This window comes from Microtus oregoni, unplaced genomic scaffold (assembly GCF_018167655.1).
Source record: "Microtus oregoni isolate MIOR12 unplaced genomic scaffold, Mior012 000015F_ref0000493, whole genome shotgun sequence".
In the NCBI taxonomy this organism is placed as follows: domain Eukaryota; kingdom Metazoa; phylum Chordata; class Mammalia; order Rodentia; family Cricetidae; genus Microtus; species Microtus oregoni.
This window is the reverse complement of record NW_024543074.1, coordinates 11,083,012-11,105,494: the sequence shown is the minus strand read 5'-3', so window position 1 is coordinate 11,105,494 and position 22,483 is coordinate 11,083,012. Positions and strand designations below refer to the sequence as shown.

Below are 22,483 nucleotides of genomic sequence, written 5' to 3'. Positions count from 1 at the left end.
AAGATTTCCCATAAGGCCCTACTTAGTTTCTACTACCTTCCAATAATACCTCCCTGGAAGCAAACTTTTAGCCACATTAATCTTTGATGGCTACTTTGTATTTTTTTTAATTTAATTTATTTATTTATTAAAGATTTCTGTCTCTTCCCCGCCACTGCCTCCCATTTCCCTCCCCCTCCCCCAGTCAAGTCCCCCTCCCTCGTCAGCCCAAAGAGCAATCAGGGTTCCCTGCCCTCTGGGAAGTCCCAGGACCACCCACCTCCATCCAGGTCTAGTAAGGTGAGCATCCAAACTGCCTAGGCTCCCACAAAGCCAGTACGTGCAGTAGGATCAAAAACCCATTGCCATTGTTCTTGAGTTCTCAGTAGTCCTCATTGTTCACTATGTTCAGCGAGTCCGGTTTTATCCTAGGGACCTCTAATCATTCGCTTTACCAGATAAAACTGTGTTCTGCGAGAGCGCGAGCTATCCTAAGGGAAGCTACTTTATATTTTAACTTTATATTTTGATAGATGAAGTCATACTATCAATATTCATGTATGTACATCAATTACCAGAAAGGGTAATCATATTGATGACATGAAATAAAAGAAAATCTGTATCTTTTTAACTTATCATACACTCTAACTCTAAGATGAAATCCAAACGCAACCACCATCTGCCAGGTAGACTTGTTTGTCCAAACCAACTGGAGACAGTAAGTAGAGAAAAAAAGACTGGATTCTCCCTCAGTGACAGGGTTTCTTTATATAGCCCTGGCTGTCCTGGAATTCACTCTGTAGCCCAGGTTGGCCTCACACACAGAGATCCACCGGCCTCTGCCTCCCAAGTGCTGGGATTAAAGGCGTGCACCACCACTGCTCAGCATTAGGGAACATTTTTTGGCTCTTGGAGAAGGCTGGGGTCTGATTCCCAGCACCTTCATGGTGACTCAGTATCATTTAAACTTCAATTCCAGGGGATCCACCAACCTACTCTGGCTTTTGTAGGCACCAGCACACACATAGGGAACAAACACACATGAATACACACACACACACACACGGGAAACACCCATACAAATAAAAATAATTTAAAAAAGAAAATGGAGCCGGGTGATGGTGGCGCACGCCTTTAATCCCAGCACTCGGGAAGCAGAGGCAGGCGGATCTCTGTGAGTTCAAGACCAGCCTGGTCTACAGAGCTAGTTCCAGGACAGGCTCCAAAGCCACAGAGAAACCCTGTCTCGAAAAACCAAAAAAAAAAAAAAAAAAAAAAAAGGAAGTAGAAAATTGACTCCCCAGGTTGTCCTCTTACTACGAGTACACCATGGCATATGCATACAGAAAAAAAAAATTTTTTTCCCAGAAGAGTCTGTAACTATTTCCCATTCATATCAAATAATTCTGATTCACTCATGACATGAGTGAATGTGTCTATATTTTAAAGAATACGTGCTTTAGTTCCAGGACAGGAACCAAAGCCACAGAGAAACCCTGTCTTGAAACCCCCCCCCCAAAAAAAAGAATATGTGCTTATATTTAAAGAGTATCAAAAACTTATATGTAACACAATGAATATCACATGGCGAGTCTAACTGTATACTGAGATTAGTTTTGGGTCAGCACTCTTCCTCTTGTTCTTGTGACTGTTTCCGGAAATTCAAAGACGCTCCTGCCTTTGACGAAGGAACAGTGATGGCAGCATCTCGAAATCCCTGAGGCTGCAAGATGAAGGATACACAAATACATTTAATGAACATTTAAAGTAAAAATTAATTTTCCAAATAGTTTTTTTTCTGGTATTTTTGTGACAGGGTTTCTCTGTGGTTTTTGGAGCCTGTCCTGGAACTAGCTCTTGTAGACCAGGCTGGTCTCGAACTCACAGAGATCCGCCTGCCTCTGCCTCCCGAGTGCTGGGATTAAAGGCATGCGCCACCACCGCCCGGCCCCCAAATAGTTTTTAAATTACACTGAATAAGGATGTTCTCTAAGACTCCAATAGTTCAGTGATGAGGCCCAACACCCTTTTGCCTAAGTTAACAACAAAAAGTTCTCTAAAAAGAATCCTAGTAAGCCGTATGGTACCTGCCGGGAGAAGTGGAAAGTAGTCTGATCTGCTATTTATCTGATTTACAAATCATCTTCACAATAATTGGCATGTGGTATGCATCTGTAATAGTAAGCCCTCAGGTAGCTGAGGCAGGAGGATCAAAAGCTCAAAGTCAGCCTGGACTATATATATATATATATATATATATATATATATATATATATAACAAGACCTCTTCTCAAAAAGACAAAACAACGGGAAGTTAGTGAAAGTAAGGGCCGTGTAAACACTAAGTGAAGAATTCATTTTCAGAACTGGTTTCCATTTTTCTCTCTATCCTTACAAGATGGCTGCTTAGTGTGGTGGCTCACACCTTTAATTCTAGCACTCAGGAGGCAGAGGTAGGCCAATTTCTGAGTGTGAGGCCAGCCTGGTCTATAGAATAAGTTCTGGGACAGCAAAGGCTATGTAGAGAAACCCTGTCTCAAAAAAAAAACAACAACAACAACAACAAAAAAACCAAAAAACAAGGGTTGGAGAGAATTGGCTCAGTAGTTAAGGGCACTTGTTCTTGAGAAAGACCCAGGTGGAGGCTCACCCTCCTTGGACACCAAGCACACAAATGGTATACAAATGATATATAAATTTTAAAAATATATTGAATAATGAAGCTCAAGGTCATGATTAGCTTTGTAGTGAGTTTGAGGGTGACTTGGGCCTGGTGTCTAGTGATGTAAGTGTTCAGGAGAGTGACATAAGTGTGACAGCTACTACAGACCAAATACTAACACCAGCATTATCCTTTCTTGTTGTTGCTGATATTTCTGAAACAGGACCACATACTTTTTAGGCTGCTCTTGAACTCCTGATCCCCGTCTACCTCAGTCTCCTAAGTGTAGGCCATCATGTCCAGTTGTACCTTTTCCTTTCTGAAAACTTTTAACATAAAAATCTGTAGGAGATTTTACAGATGCCATGAAACATAAATATTTCCTCTGTTCTCTAAGATAATTTTTTTTCTTTTTCTTTTCGGTTTTTTTGAGACAGGATTTCTCTGTGTAGCCCTAGCTGTCCTGGAACTCACAGAGATCTGCCTGCCTCTGCCTCCCAAGTGCTGGGATTAAAGGCGTGCGCCACCACCGCCCACCCGTAACTACAGTATTCTGTTAGTACTGTTTTGGTGATGTTCTCCCACCAAAACTGTCTTCAAACATGCTTGCTGCTTATAAGATTAACAGAAACCATTTGTACATGACCCCTTCAGATATTTACTGCCCACCAACACCAAAACCCCACTCTGATTAAATAATACTAACTGTGATCTGAAATGGTATTGTGGACTCCTTCTGGCTTGGCGACTTGTACAATGTTGCAAATCTGTTTGAAGTAAAAAATACATATAAACATTACTTTAATAATTAGGTTGCATGGCTGATTTCATAATTTAAATGTGCAGAATCTTATCAAGTGTTCTCGAGAACATAATTGTAGAGAAATATTAAGAAACAGAAAACCTTCCCTCACGGGTTACCATGCGGATGCCTTTAGCTTCAAGTAGGCAGAGGTAGGATTTTTTTGAGCCCACAAGTTCAAGGCAGTCTGTGTCTTAAAACAAACAAAATCCTTCTTTAAAAAAAAAAATTCCATGTAAGCATGCAATAACTAATACATCCAATAAGGTTGTTTGTATATATAAAAATTTAATGACAGATTTAAATAAATAAATTACTTGATATGCAATGCTACTTATGCTAAAAATTAAAAGTGGTGAAAAATATGTAACAATAGGAAGGTACTAATGACACATGTCACTAGGAATATAGTAGTGTTTGATGAGGCTCTAGGTTCAATCCAAAGCACTGCCAAAAAAGAAAAACTGCTGGACAGTGGCAGTGCACGCCTTTAATCCCAGCACTCAGGAGGCAAAGGCAGACAGATCTCTGAGTTCCAGGACATCCAGAACTACACAGAGAAACCCTGTCTGGAAAAGCAAACAAAAAGACAAAAGACAAAAAAAAAAAAAATAAAAAAAAAAGGAAAAAAAATAAAAAAAAAATGCTAGAAGCAGCCGGGCGGGGGGGTGGTGGCGCAAGCCTTTAATCCTAGCACTTGGGAGGCAGAGGCAGACTGATCTCTATAAGTTAAAGGCCAGCCTGGTCTACAGAGTGAGTCCAGGATAGTCAGGGCTACATAGTGAAACACTATCTCAAAAAATTAAAAAAAAAAAAGAAAGAAAGAAGAAAAGAAAGGAAAATTAGATAATCTTACAAAAAGTACACAAGTCATCTTACATCTCCAGTATGTGCCAAAAGGTGTCAAGTACATCTGAATTTTTGAGGAAATTATTAAGAAGCGATAACCTCGACTGCTCACTCACTCTGGATGCAAGGAATATGGCCCAAGGGCTTTCTGAGATTGAGTATTCCTATGTGCCTCAGACTGGCCATGAACTCCCAACCTTTCTCTCAAGTGCGTCTACCATGCATGCCCAAGTCAAAAAAAAGAGTAAGATTTTTAAGAAGCCTTTATACATTTAGTACAAATCATTAAATTAACACTAGATGTGGCGGATTGTGCCTATAATGCTAAAGCAGGATGCAAGAGGATTGCTAAGAGTTCCAGGCCAGCTTGGGCTATAGAAAGGAAAAAGCAACCCTAAGGTCAAAAGGGAATTGATCAACCTTTTAAGTTAGGATACTCTCTTCAAATTTCTAGGTAAAAAAATCTTTGTACATCATGTCAGCATCTCAAAAAGATCTTTTTTCAAGAGATCTTTTTAAACTAAACCAAAAAGAATCACTTGGCTCACAGCCCTAGCTGAGATGAAGCTTAACATATGGCTGAACTACATAGTTTGGGTCAGGAAGAAACAAGACAGAAGTACAATTTGTGCTCTAAAGCTGAGCACACATATGAAATGCTGTGTGGGGGTGTCAAGTATTACTCCACTCTACCACCAGATCTTCTTGGCAACGAAGGGTATAATTCTGAACAATCTTGGCCTCATATCATCATGAATATGCAAATTGGGGAACCCACATAATGTAAGGACACAGACATAATCATTTAATTGTTGGAATGCCATTCTGTCATTTGTCAAAGGTTAAAAATCAGATGTTGCTGGGTAGGAAGTGTTGGGGCATATCTTTAACCCCAGGACTGGGGAGGCAGAGGCAGGTGGATCACCGTAGCAAATTCCAGACCCGTCAGAGCTACACAGCAAGATCCTATCTTAAAAAAAAAACAAAAAGCAAAATATAAAATCAGATGTTACTAGTCCATGAGATAATATCTAAGCTCAATTCATATTATAAATATTATTCAAGGTTTTAGGTTTTTCTGTTCATATTTAAAGTGTTCATTTTTATAATTATCAGTTTATAAATTATTTTCATATTTTTAAAATAAATTTCTAAAAAGCAGAAATGGCAGAGTGTTTGCTTAGCTTTTCCCAGGCCCTAATTCCTTAATATCAGGGGAATATAGTGGGGTACTTTTCTGGAAACTCAGTATTTATGAGGTAGAAGCAAAAGTTTCAAGAATTAAGGCCATTCTATGCTATCTAGTAAGTTACAGGCCAGCCTGGGCTACTTGAGAGACTATCTCAAAAACAAACAACAAATAAAAAGCATGTAAGACTTCACGCAATCTTTTTTTTTTTTTTTTTTTTTTTGCTTTTTCGAGACAGGGTTTCTCTGTGGCTTTGGAGCCTACCCTGGAACTAGCTCTGTAGACCAGGCTGGTCTCGAACTCAGAGATCCGCCTGCCTCTGCCTCTGCCTCCCGAGTGCTGGGATTAAAGGCGTGCACCACCATGGCCGGCGACTTCACGCAATCTTATGGATGGGCCCATAGCTCATCTATAGTAGGAGAGCTTGTATTGAGCATGCTCAAAAGTCCTTGTTCAATTTCTAGTACCCAAAACCCAAACCAAACAAAACCACCATATTCCCTGAAGCAAATATTTCACAAAACTTAAAGACAATTTAGTTTCAAACAATAAACAAAAATATCTTGATTCTTTAGCGACTGAATTCTGATTATCATAAAGTATACACACCACTGTCATATCTACACACTTGAAATCAACAATTCAGAAGAAAAGCACTTCTACTAGGGAATAAAAGAATTGCATGCACTATTATAATTATCTTCTAGAAAAGATACAGGACAAAGGGAAAGAATTCATGCTGACCAAGGTAGGTTTTAGTGACTGCGCTGGTGCAGTCTTTTCCAACTGACTCACGCAGTCTCTACCTCCAGAGGCTACTGCACAAAGTCCGTGCCTTCCTTCCCCTTACAGCCACAGTAAGGGCTGGGGAGGTGGCTGCGGAGTGCAGAGCACTCGCTGCTCCTGCAGAGAACTCAGGTTCAGTTCCCAGTACCCACAAGGCAGCTCACAACCATCTCTAATTCCAGTTCCAGGGGATCCAGTGCCCTCTTCTGACCTCTGTGGGCACCAGACATGCAAAAATCGGCAGGAAGACTACTCACATCAAATAAATAAATCCCTTTTTAAAAATTAAACAAAGCTGGCAGTGGTGGTGCACCCCTTTAATGTCAGCACTCAGAAGGCAGAAGCAGGCAGATCTCTGTGAGTTCAAGGCCAGTCTGGGCTATACAGCGAACTCCGTGACAGCCAGGGCTACATAGACAGATAAATATATATATTCTCTCCACCCTCCAAAAAATTTTGTTCATGAAACAGAGTTTTGTAATACGGCTTTTTCTATTCTTTTTTAAGGACTCTTGCAGTCCTAGGCTGACCTGGAACTACACAGGCCATGTTAGCCTCGAACTCAGACTGTTCTCCTCAGTCCCGAGTGCTGGTATGTGCCAACATACCTAACCACAATATGAATTTGAAAGAGAATTAGAAGGTATGTAATGCAGCTTTCTAAGAATAAAATAAAAATATAGTATCGCTGACTAAGCTCAATGCTGCCCTACATACTGCCTCAGTTTCCTTCTTTATTAGAGCACTTCCATACCAAGTTCTCTAGGTTATGCCAATTAATCACAAAGCAGAAAGGCTGGCATAAATCTGATATTTTTTGAAGTTCAGAATAAAAGACTTCATAGCTTTCAATGGCCTACTTTAAAGAAAAGGAAAGCTGCTCCATTCACTTGCTCAGCAGCTTTAGAAACAACACAAAGGCTCCATGCTGCCATGATTTTATTTTAAAGAACAATACTTGTGAAAGGCAGGTAAATACATGGGTAATAAAAGGGGAAAAATGACAGACACAATTTCATGCAAGAACTATATTAAGCAACTAAGAAACACCATCCTATTTTCCACATGTATTAGTCCTAACGCTAACCTCAAAAGTTTTCCTTTTGTCCTGATTTTATTCTTCTTTCAATCCCTTCTGGGAACGCAGAGTACCACCTCCTTCTTCATAGCTAATAAGGGATTTCAAAGAGTATCAGAAGGCAGCAATTCCTTAGCCACCTACATGTTCCAGGTGCATTCACCCCATCATTTAAATACACAAAGAATTCCCTATGTAACTGAATGTGCAGTACTAACAGTGTGTTTCTATGTTTTCTATAACTGATGTCAAACAAGGCAACAAAAGCAGTGGTTTATGGGTCAGTGAAAATCTCAAGCTGAGGACTAATGCTAGGAACCATTAAGTACTCAGTTTAATTAGACTGATATTCTGAATTATGAACTTATTTCTATACTGACCTTTGCATTTGTTCCCAATGAAAAATAAGCCTTATTGTAGCAGCGTGCCCCCAGCTTTCCCCTAAGGAAAAAAAAAAGAATTAACTATATAATACCTTTAGATTTTTCAAGTTGCTTAGAAGGTCTCTGGCCAAATACAATCTTAAATTACCAAATTTAGAATAAAAATATTCTTGAGCCAGGCGGTGGTGGTGCATGCCTTTAATCCCAGCATTCGGGAAGCAGAGGTAGGTGGATTTCTGTGAGTTCAAGGCCAGCCTGGTCTACAAGAGCTAGTTCCAGGACAGGCACCAAAAACTACAGAGAAACCCTGTCTCGAAAATCAAAAAAAATAAAAAAATAAATAAAATTGTTGGACCAGGTGGGGTAGTGGATGCCTTTAATCCCAGCTCTCAAGAAGCAGGCGGATCTCTTTGAGTTCAAGGCCAGCCTGGTCTACAGAGCAAGTTCCAGGACAGCCAGAGCAGTTATACAGAAAAACCCTGTCTTGAGAAACTAAAAAACGCAATATAAAATAATAACAAAGTATTTAGTTAAAAAAATAATATTCTTGGTTTTGACCAGGCAAACCAAGGTGGTGTATATACCTTTAATCCTAACTCTTAGGAGGCAGAGGCAGGGGAATCTCTGAGTTTGAGGCCAGCCTGGTTTAAAGAGTGAGTTTCAGGACACACAGGGCTACACAGAGAAACCGTCTCTGAAAAAACAACGTACAAAGTAAACTAAAGAATCTTCCTGGTTTCAAAACCTGTGGCACATGAGGAAAATCCTAAGAGTGATAGAGTTTTACTTCTCCAGGAGAGCAATGCAAATCACTGTCCTCTATTTGCTCCACGAAAAGATTATAGTTTCAGTATATTATCCACCTTCCATTCTATAAGGCCTACTATGTATTTCTGACACCCAGTAACAGGGTCTCATTATGGTTCTGACTGACCTGGAATTTGATAGTTAGACCAGGATGGCCTTGAATTAAGAGAACCCAGTCTGCTGCTGCCTCTGGAGTGCTGGGATTAAAGACAAGTCACCAAGGGGGTTTCATTATGCAGTCCAGGCTTTCCCGGGATTTCTGGGCTAAAGTCCCTCCTACTTCAGCCTCATGAGGGGCTGGGACTACAGTTCTGTATCATCATGTTTGGCACACAAAGTATTACTGGGTTTCAATAATACGTCAAGATAGATCTTGAAACATTGTGTTCTAATAAAATCACATTAGAAATATAGTCATGGGCTGGAGAGATGGCTCAGTGGTTAAGAGCACAAACTGTGCTCCCAGAGGTCCTGAGTTCAATTCCCAGAAACCACATGGTGGCTCACAACCATCTATAATGAGATCTGGTACCCTCTTTTGGAGAACACTATATACATAATAAATAAATCTTAGAAAAAAAAGGAAATATAGTCATACCTGTTTGCACTGGTATGATTTGTATTTAAACAGACTCCTTTCCTCCTCCTTTCCTGCCTAAGACCATGGGCTTAGGTTTTTTTAAATTTCTTTTTTATTTTAAGTAGTCAGTGCTCTTAATGGCTAAGCCACCTCTCTAGCCCCTAAGACTGAGGGGTTTGTTTGCTTGTTTTTTGAGACAGGATTTTTCTATGTAGCCCTGGCTATCCTGGAACTCTGCAGACTAGGCTGGCCTCAAACTCAGAGATCTGTCTGCCTCTGCCTCCTGAGTGCTGGAATTAAAGGTGTGTGCTACCACTGCCCAGCAAGACTGAGGTTTTAATGTCTAGAATCCTATTTTGAATATTTATTTCTCAGGTTTCTAACACAGCTGCCAGATAGCAGATACTCAATAAATGTTTGTTAAATTATGAAAGGATTAGTCGGTATCTCAGGACACTGTACTTAGTGAGCAGATGAGTCAGTGGATAAGCAGTCTCTGCTTTCAAAGCTTATAGTATTCAAATGACAAGGTAGGAAAATATTAAAATGAAAATGTTTTATCTAATTCATTTACCCACCTAATGCAGGAACAAGTAATGCTTGACTTTTATCAATCTTTGTTGTCATCTGATTTGTTAAAATAACCTATAAGAGCAAAACATTAAGAAAGTTAGGATATGCTGGACAGTGGTGGTGCATGCCTTTAGTCCCAGCATTTGGAGACAGAGGCAGATGGATCTCTATGAGTTTGCAGCCAGCCTGGTCTACACAGCTAGTTCCAGGGCAGCCAGGGCTACATAGAGAAACCCTGTCTCGAAAAACAAACAAAAAGTACATAAACAGTCCTATGAGATAATATTCTGAATATAACAAGATAAAGAAAATATATTAGAGGCTAAAGAGATGACTCAAATTCAGGACCCAGATTCAATTACCAGAACTCACATGGTGGCTCACAATTTTTAACAGTGGTTCTCAACATTCCTAATGCTTTGACCCTTTAATACAGTTCTCACGTTCTGGTGACTACCCCCAACCATAAAACTATTTTTGTTGCTATTTCTTTTTTTTCCCCAGACAGGATTTCTCTGTGTTACAGTCCTCTGTGTAACTCACTCTGTAGACCAGGCTGGCCTCGAACTCACTGAGATCCGCCTGCCTCTGCCTCCCAAATGCTGAGATTAAAGGTGTGCGCCACCACTGCCCAGCTTCATTGCTATTTCATGCCTATAATTTTGCTACTGTTAGCTGGGCGACGGTGGCGCACGCCTTTAATCCCAGCACTCGGGAGGCAGAGGCAGAGGCAGGCGGATCTCTGTGAGTTCGAGACCAGCCTGGTCTGCAGAGCTAGAGCCACAGAGAAACCCTGTCTCGAAAAACAAAAAACAAAAACAAAAATTTGCTACTGTTATGAATCATAATGCAAATATCTGTGTTTTTGATGGTCTTGGGGGGTTATGACCACAAGTTGAGAAACTGATTTATAACTTCAAATCCAGAAACCTGAAACCCTCTTATGGCCTCCTCTGGCACCAGGCACACATGTGGTACACAGACATACATGCAGGCAAAACACTCATACACACAAATTAAATAAAGCTCTTCAAAATACAATTTTTTTTCTAAATAAAGGCGAAGAGATGAAGGAGATTTGCTCATTTGTTTGAAATTTTAAAAATAAAAATTTTCGCTGCATACCACCTCTTTCTTCCTAGTCCACCCAGCTCCCATCCCCAACCCTCCCCAATTCGGCCCCACCGCCCTCTTTCGGCACATAACATCACCCAGCCCAGCCTGTCTGGGCACTGGGTCCGAATCCTTGGGGCACCCAAGCGGGCGGGAGTCTCTTTGTTTCTATTGCCTGCCTGCACCAAGCAGGGTAGGCGCTTTGTTTGCGACCTGCCCACCAGCACGGAGGCCTGATCTCTCGGCGCCAGGAGAGACAGCGTTGGGGTGAGTTTCTGGCCCCGCGGCGCCAGCCTGGGAAGGGGAGCTCAGAGGTTCCTTGGCCCCCTATTCTTCTTGGGCTCTCTGCAGGGCCTCCACTCCCTGCATACCGCCTCTTTCTTCCTAGCCCACCCAGCTCCCATCCAGAACCCTCCCCACTTCGGCCCCACCGCCCTCTTTCGGCACATAACATCACCCAGCCCAGACTGTCTGGGCACTGGGTCCGAATCCTTGGGGCACCCAAGCGGGTGGGAGTCCCTTTGTTTCTATTGCCTGCCTGCACCAAGCAGGGTAGGCGCTTTCTTTGCGACCTGCCCAACCAGCACGGAGACCTGATCTCTTGGCGCCAGGAGAGCCAACTTTGGGGAGAGCCAGCGTTGGGTAGGTAAGGAGACCTGATCCGGTAAAAGAAGATCCATAAGGGAGCATTTGGAAGAAGAGATGGGCAGACGCCAAGGCAAGGATTCGCCCAACAAGCTGAAAAGCAACATGAAGCCACCAGAAACCAGCGACCTCACAACGGGAGGACATGAACACCTTAATCAAGAAGAAGTAGAAAAGATTGACTTCATGAAAGTGATTGATACCCTTAAACAGCATGTAAAAAACGCCCTTATAGAAATGGATGAGAAATATAACAGAAAGTTTGAAGAATTGAATAAATCAGTGAATGATACCCTAGAAAACCAAGGAAAAACAATCAAACAGATAATGGAAACAGTTCAAGACTTGAAAACTGAAATGGAGGCAAAGAAGAAAACACAAACAGAGGGCAGGCTGGACATGGAAAATTTAAGTAAACAAACAGAGTCTACAGAAACAAGCATAACCAACAGAATACAAGAGTTAGAAGAAAGAATCTCAGATTCTGAAGATACCATAGAGAAAATAAACACACTGATCAAAGAAAACAGCAAGTCCAACAAACTCTCATCACAAAATATTCAGGAAATATGGGACACAATAAAAAGACCAAACCTAAGAATAATAGGAGTAGAAGAAGGAGAAGAAGTGCAGCTCAATGGTCCAGAAAATATATTTAATAAAATTATAGAAGAAAACTTTCCCAACCTAAAGAAAGATATACCGATGAAGGTTCAAGAAGCATACAGAACACCGAATAGGCTGTATCAAAAAAAAAAAAACATCCCCTCGCCATATAATTATCAAAACACAAAGCATACACAATAAGGAAAGAATATTAAGAGCTGCAAAGGAAAAAGGCCAAATTACTTATAAAGGTAAACCTATCAGACTTACACCGGACTTCTCCATGGAAACCATGAAAGCCAGAAGGTCCTGGATAGATGTACTGCAGAAACTGAGAGACCATGGATGCAAGCCCAGATTACTATACCCAGCCAAGCTTTCATTCACTATAAATGGAGAAAACAAAATTTTCCAGGATAAAAACAAATTTAAACAATACGCAGCCACAAATCCAGCCTTACAGAAAGTAATAGAAGGAAAATCACTAACCAAGGAGTCCAACAATGACCACAATAACTCAGACATCTAGAGACCCTTCACAAACACAAAACAAAGAAGGGAAACACACAAACTCTACAACTAAAAAAATGACCGGAGTTAACAACCACTGGTCATTAATATCACTTAATGTCAATGGACTCAACTCACCTATTAAAAGGCACAGGCTAAGAGATTGGATACGAAAACAGGATCCAACATTCTGCTGTTTACAAGAAACACACCTCAACCACAAAGACAGCCTCTACTCAGAGTAAAGGGCTGGGAAAAGGCTTATCAAGCAAATGGACCTAAGAAACAAGCAGGGGTGGTCATACTAATCTCTAACAAAGTAGACTTCAAACTTAAATCAATCAGAAGAGATCGAGATGGACACTTTATACTCATAACAGGAACAGTTCATCAGGATGAAGTCTCAATCCTGAACATCTATGCCCCTAATATAAAAGCACCCACATACATAAAAGAAACATTGCTAAAACTCAAGGCAGCCATCAAACCGCACACACTAATAGTAGGAGACTTCAACACTCTTCTCTCATCAATGGACAGGTCAATCAGACAGAAACCTAACAGAGAAATAAGAGAATTAATGGAGGTAATGAATCAAATGGACTTAACAGACATCTATAGAACATTCCACCCAAATAGGAAAGAATAAACCTTCTTCTCTGCAGCTCATGGAACCTTCTCAAAAATCGACCACATAGTCGGTAACAAAGCAAACATCCACAGTTACAAAAAAAAATATTAGTAACCACCTGTGTCTTATCAGATCACCATGGATTAAAGTTAGAATTCAACAACAATCCTACCCCCAGAAAGCCTACAAATTCATGGAAACTGAACAGTCAACTACTGAACCATACCTGGATTAAGGAAGAAATTAAGAAAGAAATTAAAGTCTTCCTGGAATTCAATGAAAATAAAGAAACAACATACTTAAACTTATGGGACACTATGAAAGCAGTCCTAAGAGGAAAGTTCATAGCACTAAGTGCCCACTTAAAGAAAACAGAGAAAGCTCACATTGGAGACTTAACAGCCCACCTGAAAGCTCTAGAAAAAAAAGAAGCAGACTCACCTAGGAGGAGTAGAAGACTGGAAATAATCAAACTGAGGGCAGAAATCAACAAAATAGAAACACAGAAAACAATACAAAGAATCAATGAAACAAAAAGCTGGTTCCTGGAGAAAATCAACAAGATTGATAAACCCCTATCCAAACTAATCAAACGGCAGAGAGAGAATTTGCAAATTAATAAGATCAGAAATGAAAAGGGGGACATAACCACAGACACAGAGGAAATTCAGAGAATCATTAGATCTTACTACAAAAGCCTATATGCCACAAAACTGGAAAATGTAAAGGAAATGGACACTTTTTTAGATAAATACCATATACCAAAGTTAAACCAGGACCAGGTGAACAACCTAAATAGACCTGTTAGTCGCGAAGAATTAGAAGAGGTTATCAAAAACCTCCCTACCAAAAAAAGCCCAGGACCAGATGGCTTCAATGCGGAATTCTTCCAGAACTTCCAAGAAGAACTAATACCTATACTCCTTAATGTATTTCACAATATAGAAACAGAAGAGGCATTGCCAAATTCCTTTTATGAAGCTACAGTTACCCTGATACCAAAACCGCACAAAGACTCAACCAAGAAAGAAAATTATAGACCAATCTCACTCATGAACATCGATGCAAAAATCCTCAACAAAATACTGGCAAACCGTATCCAAGAACACATTAGAAAAATTATCCATTATGATCAAGTAGGCTTCATCCCAGGGATGCAGGGCTGGTTCAACATATGAAAATCTATCAATGTAATCCATCATATAAATAAACTGAAAGAAAAAACCATATGATCATTTCATTAGATGCTGAAAAAAAATTTGACAAAATTCAACATCCCTTTATGATAAAAGTATTGGAGAGATTAGGGATACAAGGGTCATACCTAAATATAATAAAAGCTATATACAGCAAGCCGACAGCTAACATCAAATTAAACGGAGAGAAACTTAAAGCCATCCCACTAAACTCAGGAACACGACAAGGCTGTCCACTCTCGCCATACCTCTTCAATATAGTACTTGAAGTTCTAGCAATAGCAATAAGACAACATAAGGGGATCAAGGGGATTCAAATTGGAAAGGAAGAAGTGAAACTTTCGTTATTTGCAGATGATATGATAGTGTACATAAGCGACCCCCAAAACTCCACCAAAGAACTTTTACAGCTGATAAACACCTTTAGTAATGTGGCAGGATACAAGATCAATTCCAAAAAATCAGTCGCCCTCTTATACACAAAGGATATGGAAGCAGAGAGGGAAATCAGAGAAGCTTCACCTTTCACGATAGCCACAAACAGCATAAAATATCTTGGGGTAACTCTAACCAAGGAAGTGAAAGATCTATTTGACAAGAACTTTAAGGCATTGAAGAAAGAAACTGAGGAGTATACCAGAAAATGGAAGGACCTCCCTTGCTCTTGGATTGGGAGGATCAACATAGTAAAAATGGCAATTCTACCAAAGGCAATTTATAGATTCAATGCAATCCCCATCAAGGTCCCTTCAAAATTCTTCACAGATCTTGAGAGGACAATAATCAACTTTATATGGAAAAACAAAAAACCCAGGATAGCCAAAACAATCCTATACAATAGAGGATTGTCTGGAGGCATTACCGTCCCTGACTTCAAACTCTATTACAGAGCTACAGTGATGAAAACAGTGTGGTACTGGCATAAAAACAGAGAAGTCGACCAATGGAATTGTATAGAAGACCCGAATTTTGACCCACAAACCTATGAACACCTCATTTTTGATAAAGGAGCCAAAGTATACAATGGAAGAAAGAAAGCATCTTCAACAAACGGTGCTGGCATAACTGGATGTCAACCTGTAGAAGAATGAAAATAGACCCATATCTATCACCATGCACAAAACTCAAGTCCAAATGGATTAAAGACCTCACTATCAGTCACAACACATTGAACCTGATAGAAGAGAAAGTGGGAAGTACCCTACAGGAGATGGGCACAGGAGATCGCTTCCTATGTGTAACCCCAACAGCACAGACATTAAGGGCAACATTGAATAAATGGGACATACTAAAACTGAGAAGCTTCTGTAAAGCAAAGGACACTGTCACCAAGACAAAAAGGCAACCTACTGACTGGGAGAAGATCTTCACCAACCCCACAACAGACAAAGGTCTGATCTCCAAAATATATAGAGAACTCAGGAAACTAGACTTTAAAATGCTAATTAACCCAATTAAAAAATGGGGCACTGAACTGAATAGAGAATTCTCAGCAGAGGAAGTTCAAATGGCCAAAAGACACTTAAGGTCATGCTCAACCTCCTTAGCGATCAGGGAAATGCAAATCAAAACAACTTTGAGATATCATCTTACACCTGTCAGAATGGCTAAAATAAAAAACTCCAATGATAGCCTTTGCTGGAGAGGCTGTGGAGGAAGGGGTACCCTCATCCATTGCTGGTGGGAATGTAATCTTGTGCAACCACTTTGGAAATCGGTGTTTCGGTTTCTCAGGAAATTCGGGATCAACCTACCCCTGGACCCAGCAATACCACTCCTGGGAATATACCCAAGAGATGACCTATCATATGACAAGAGCATTTGTTCAACTGTGTTCATAGCCGTATTATTTGTAATAGCCAGAACCTGGAAACAACCTAGATGCCCTTCAATGGAAGAATGGATGAAGAAAGTATGGAATATCTACACATTAGAGTACTACACTGCGGTAAAAAACAATGACTTCTCAAATTTTGCATGCAAATGGATGGAAATAGAAAACACTATCCTGAGTGAGGTAACCCAGACCCAAAAAGATGAATATGGGATGTACTCACTCATAATTGGCTTCTAGCCATAAACAAGGGTCATGGAGTCTACAATTGGTGATCCCAAAGAAGCTAAGTAAGAAGGTGAACCAAAGGAAAAACATATAGTTGTCCTCTTGGCTATGGGAAGTAGACAAAATTGCCGGGGAGAAAATTGAGATCTTGGGGGTGGGGTGGGATGGGGGTAAGGGGAGATGGGGAGAGAAAAGGGAGAAGGGGAGAATGGGGGGAACTTGGGGAAAAAGGAGGATTGGGATAAAGGAAGGTTAGATAGGGGAGCACGGAAGCACAATTCTTAGTTAAGGGAGCCACCTTAAAGTTGGCAAGAGACTTGAACCTAGAGTGGCTCCCAGATGCCCAAGCCGAGGTCCCCAGTTAGTTCCTTGGGCAGCTGAGGATAGGGAACCTGAAATGACCCTATCCAATAGTGATACTTACGAATATCTTGCATATCATCATAGAACCTTCATCTGGTGATGGATGGAGATAGAGACAGAGACCCACACTGGAGCACTGGACTGAGCTCCCAAGGTCCCAATGAGGAGCAGAAGGAGGGAGAACATGAGCAAAGAAGTCGGGACCATGAGGGGTGCACCCACCCACTGAGACCATGGAGCTGATCTATTGGGAGCTCACCAAGGCCAGCTGGACTGTGACTGAAAAAGCATGGGATAAAACTGGACTCTCTGAGCATGGCGAATAATGAGGGCTGATGAGAAGCCAAGGACAATGGCACGGGGTTTTGAACCTACATAATGTGCTGGCTTTGTGGGAGCCTAGCCAGTTTGGATGTTCACCTTCCTAGGAATGGACGGAGAGGGGAGGACCTAGGACTTACCACAGAGCAGGGAACCCTGACTGCTCTTTGGACTGGAGAGGGAGGGGGAGAAGGGTGGGAGGAGGGGAGAAGGGTGGGAGGAGGGGGAGGGAAATGGGAGGCTGGGAGGAGGTGGAAACTTGTTTTTTTTCCTTTTTTCTCCTTTTCTCAATAAAAAAAATGTTCCATTTATATATATAAAAAAAATAAAAATTTTCTGTACTTACCTGCAAACATGTGTTATCAGAAAACATGATAAGAAAAATCTGAAGGAACAACGAATTCTTATTCTTTTATTTATTTTTCATTTTTTAGGACAGGGTTTTTCTTTTTAACTGGCTGTCCTGGAACTTACTCTGTAGACCACCAGGCTGGCCTCAAACTCAAGAGATTCACCAGCCCCTGCCTCTCAAGTGTTGAGATTAAAGGCATGTTCTACCAACTCCAGGCCTTTTTTTTTTTTTCTCTTAAGACAGGGTCTCTCATTGAATCTAGGATTCTTCTCTGAGTTGGGCTGGCTGGCTGGCAAAACCAAAGAATCCCCTGTGGAAATCCTTTCCGGGGCTGGAGAGATGGCTCAACGGTTAAGAGCACTGCCTGCTCTTCCAAAGGTCCTGAGTTCAATTCCCAGCAACCACATGGTGGCTCACAACCATCTGTAATGAGATCTGGTGCCCTCTTCTGGCATGCAGACAGAATACTGACAATACTGTACACATAATAAATAAATAGATCTTTAAAAAAAAAGAAAAGAAAAGAAATCCTTTCCGTGCCCTGACCTTCACAATGCTGGGATTACAGGAGTGTAGTGTCATGTTTGGCTTTCATATGGGTGCTGGGGTATTGAACTCAGGTCTTCACGCTACCAAAGCAAATACTTTATTCACTGAGCCATCTCTCTGGTACCCTACACTTTTTAAAATTCAAATCTTGGGGCCTAGTAGCATATGCCTTTAATCCCAGCACTTGGGGACAGAGGCAGGCATATATCTCTATGAGTTTGAGGCCAGCCTGGTCTATATAGAGAGTTGAAGGGCAACCAGGGATAGATAGACCTATCTCAAAAAATAACATAAAAATTTTAGCCAAATATGGGTGGTACATTCCTTTGGTCCTAGCATGTAAGGAGAAGCAAGCCATAATGCCATACCTTTAAATGCTTTTTTTTTCTTTTTGGTTTTTCCAAGATTGGGTTTTGCTGTAGTGTTGGTGCCTGTCCTGGAACTTGCTCTGTAGACCAGGCTGGCCACAGACTCACAGATATCTGCCTGCCTCTGTCTCCTAAATGCCGGGATTAAAGTCGTGAGCCACCACCACCTGGCATATCTTATACATTTTTATAAACTGCCTTGGTCAGGGAGGCACTGGAGGAGAGGAGGAAGGGGAAACTTTGGTAGGGATATAAAAACAAAAATACATAAAGTATTCCAATTTGCCTTGGTCATGGTACTTCTGTCACAGCAATATAAAGGTAAGACAGCAAGGCATAGCGGTACATTCATTTAATCCCAGCACTTTAGAGGTAGAGGCAGGAGCAAAAAGATCTGTTTGATACCAGCCTGGGGACACGAGTTTCAGAACAGACAGAGCTACATAGTAAGACCTTGTCTCCAAAAAAATTTAAAAAGGGTAAGAATTTAGGGTCATCCTTAGATGTATAGTGAATTCAAAGTCCTGAATTTCAGAGCCCTGAAAAAACAAAAACCCAAGCCACTATCCACCATCTTTAATCCCAGTATTGGTAGATCCAATGCCCTCTTCTGGCCTCCTTGCACACAGCACTGACACGGTACACAGACATACATGCAGGTACAGCACCCATGCACATACAAAAGACTTAAAAGAAAAAACACCAGGCAGTGGTGGTGAATACTCTTAATCCCAGTGCTTGGGAGGCAGAGGCAGGTGGATCTGAGTTCAAAGACAGCATGGTCTATAGAGTGAGTTCTAGGACAGCCAGGGTTACAACAGAAAATCCCTGACTCAAAAAACAAACAAACCAAAACCAGACAAACACAAAAAAACCTAACTAAGGCAGAGAGCGACTGAGAAGGATAATAGTGCTGACCTCTGGGCTCCACAGGCAAATGCACACGTGTACATGGGTCTCCATGTGAACACACAAACAAAAACTTATATATATAAAAGAGAAAGGGCTAACTTAAAATAGGGCAGGGGACATACTTCAATGGCAGAGTGTTTGTGTAGTATGTCTGAAGTCTTGGGCTAGAGGTGCAGCACCAGCAGCAGCAAAATAACAGAACAAGAAAAACCCACCATAACCTAGGAAACTGTAGCATTCTGCAGCCTATTTGTCTTGGGTGCCCTCTACTGGGGGATCTTCAGGATACCAGCACTAAGGATGCTAAATTCCAATTAGCAGTAAGAAATAATTCAAAGGGCACTATGCTTTAGCAAAAAGGATATGGCAAGATATGGTAAGATGGTAAAGTGGTACTCAGTGGGTAAAGGCACTTTCCATGCAGTCTGACAACTTAGGTTTGATCTCTGGGAAAACATAGTGGAGAGAACTGGCTTTAATCCTAGCACTGGGAGGCAGAGGATAGCAGATGTCTGTAAGTCTGAGGCCAGTCTGGTTTATAGAGTGAGTTCCAGGACAGGCTCCAAAGCTACCCTATCTCAAAAAACATTTAAAACAAACAAACAAACAAAAAAAAAAACAGTGGGGGCTGGAGAAATGGCTCAGAGGCTAAGAGCATTGACTGTTCTTCCAGAGGTCCTGAGTTCAATTCCCAGCAACCACATGGTGGCTCACAAAAAAAAAAAAAAAAAAAAAACAGAGGGTCTGGAGATGGTTCAGAGGTTAAGAACACTGACTGCTCGTCCTGAGTTCAATTCCCAGAAAACACCTGGTGGCTCACAACCATCTATCATGAGATCTGGTGCCCTCTTCTGGCCTGCAGGTATAACACTGTATATATAATAAATCCAAAACTTTTTTTTTTAAAAAAGACTAAGATTTGGAAACACAAAGAAAAAACGTATGGTTTAAATTTTACAGAGGAAGTTTTTTATTTACATTTGGTGTATCACAGGTATGTGCTAACAATTTCCCTTAAAAGGTTAAAAAAAAGCCGGGCGGTGGTGGCACATGCCTTTAATCCCAGCACTCGGGAGGCAGAGGCAGGTGGATCTCTGTGAGTTCGAGGCCAGCCTGGTCTACAAAGGGAGTTCCAGGACAGGCTCCAAAGCTACCCTATCTCAAAAAACATTTAAATCAAACAAACAAACAACAACAAAAAAAAAAAACAGAGGGGGCTAGAGAAATGGCTCAGAGGTTAAGGACACTGACTGCTCTTCCAGAGGTTGAGTTCAATTCCCAGAAAACACCTGGTGCCTCACAACCATCTGTAATGAGATCTGGTGCCCTCTTCTGGCCTGCAGGTATAACACTGTATATATAATAAATCCATAAAAATTCTTTTAAAAAGACTAAGATTTGGAAACACAAAGAAAAAGTGTGTGGTTTATTTCACAGAGGAAGTTTTTTTATTTACATTTGGTGTATCACAGGCATGTGCTAACAATTTCCCTTAAAAGGTTAAAAAAAAAAGGTTAAAAAAAAACCCAGGGTAACTCAGCATTTTTATCTCCTGTCTCTCTTCTGACAAGTGCATTTTTGTCAATGGGAGGATGTGGTTGCAGAGTGAAAATTAATGGCAAACAGGTAACCCTGCACTCTTTGATTCACATATAATTTGCCTACCGTGCATGAAGCTCTGGGTCTAATCTACTCATGCAAAATATGTATAAATGTAAACATCAATTTGTTTGTTTTGTTTTTCAAGACAGGGTTTCTCTGTGCAGCCTTGGCTGTCCTGGAACTCATTCTGTAGACCAGGTTAACCTCGAACTCAGGGACCCACCTAGCTCTGCCTCCCGAGTATTGGGATTAAAGGTGTGCATCACCACCACTGCCCAGCCAGACATTAATATTTCATACAGTCTTAGCTATAAAATTCTTTTGACTAATAATACTTACAGCTAATCTGTAATTGTTTGCGAGGCTGATCATTTGTTGGGCTAGGCCATTCAGTAACCGCGTACGAAGGGACAGATCATCAAAGTCATGACGGAAAGGAAAAGCAATGCCATCGATTATCACTAACTGCACCTAAACACAGGAGAATGAAATTGGGTTTGGAGTTACAATTACAATAAACATATCCCATTACAGAAATAAACCTTAAAACTGAGGGCTTAAAAAAGAAAGAAATCAAGTTGGGTGGGGTGGCACAGGCCTTTAATCCCAGCACTCGAGAATCAAAGACAGGTAGATCTCTTTTTGAGGCCAACCTAGTCTACAAAGCAAGATCCGGGTCAGCCAGGACTGTTAGAGAAAGCTTGTTTGAGGGAAAAACAACTCCTCATCAAAAAAGAAAAAAAAAGAAAGCCATCTAGCTTGCTAGCTGGACATTTTTGATGCAGTTGGAGAGATGGCTCAGCAGTTGAGTGTACATTGCTCTTAAAGAAGATGCAAGTTCAGTTCCTAGTACCCATGTCAGGCAGTTCACAACTTCCTATAACTCCAGGTATCTGTTTAGGGGATCCAATGCTCTCCTCTGGCCTCCGGTCACTTGCACAATTAAAAATAAAGGCATGGTGGTATATATCTATAATTTCAGCATGCAGAAGGTGAAGGAAGGATGGTGAGTTTCAGGCCAGGCTGGTCTATACAGTGAGACTCTAACTCAAATTAAATAAAAATAAAGAGTTTTCTTTTATAATGCTAGGAATTAAACCTGTGGCCCACAGATGGTAAGCACTCTACTACTGAGCTATATACCTCACCCTAGGGTTTTATTTCTAATTCTTCAAAGGTTTCCTCTTAAAATTCATTTTATTATTCTATGCGTATTAGTTTTGCCTCCATGTATGTCTGTGCACCATGCTTGTGCCTAGTACCTGTGAAGGCCAGCAGAGGGCAAGGGATCCCTTAGAACCAAATTTACAGATGGTTGTGAGCCACTATGTGGGTGTTGGCATTCCAACTCTGAAGAGCAGTCAGTGTTCTTAACCATCTCTCCGGCCCTCAAAGGCTTTCTTTCTTCTGCAAAGCATCACCCAATGATTCTACATGAATCATCACCTGAATACTAGCATTGCATGCACATGCAAGGTTCGAGCTTCATTTCTGTTGCTGGAGATGGCTCAGCAGTTAAGAGCACTGGCTGCTCTTCCAGAGGACCCAAGTTCAATTCATAGCAC

General features: G+C 41.1%; 1 protein-coding gene across 1 annotated transcript in view; it reads right to left on the bottom strand.

Annotated features, from left to right (window-relative positions):
• Positions 1–1,339: 1,339 nt before the first annotated feature.
• LOC121456195 (DNA repair protein RAD51 homolog 3-like) overlaps positions 1,340–22,483 on the bottom strand; it is a 35,946-nt gene continuing 14,802 nt past the window's right edge. The window contains exons 5-9 of the mRNA XM_041664079.1: positions 21,258–21,389; positions 9,694–9,760; positions 7,726–7,786; positions 3,348–3,408; positions 1,340–1,702 (exon numbers count right to left, since the gene is read on the bottom strand). Coding sequence (XP_041520013.1) covers positions 1,601–1,702; positions 3,348–3,408; positions 7,726–7,786; positions 9,694–9,760; positions 21,258–21,389 — 423 coding nt within the window. The 3' untranslated portion in view covers positions 1,340–1,600. The remainder of the gene's footprint in view (positions 1,703–3,347; positions 3,409–7,725; positions 7,787–9,693; positions 9,761–21,257; positions 21,390–22,483) is intronic.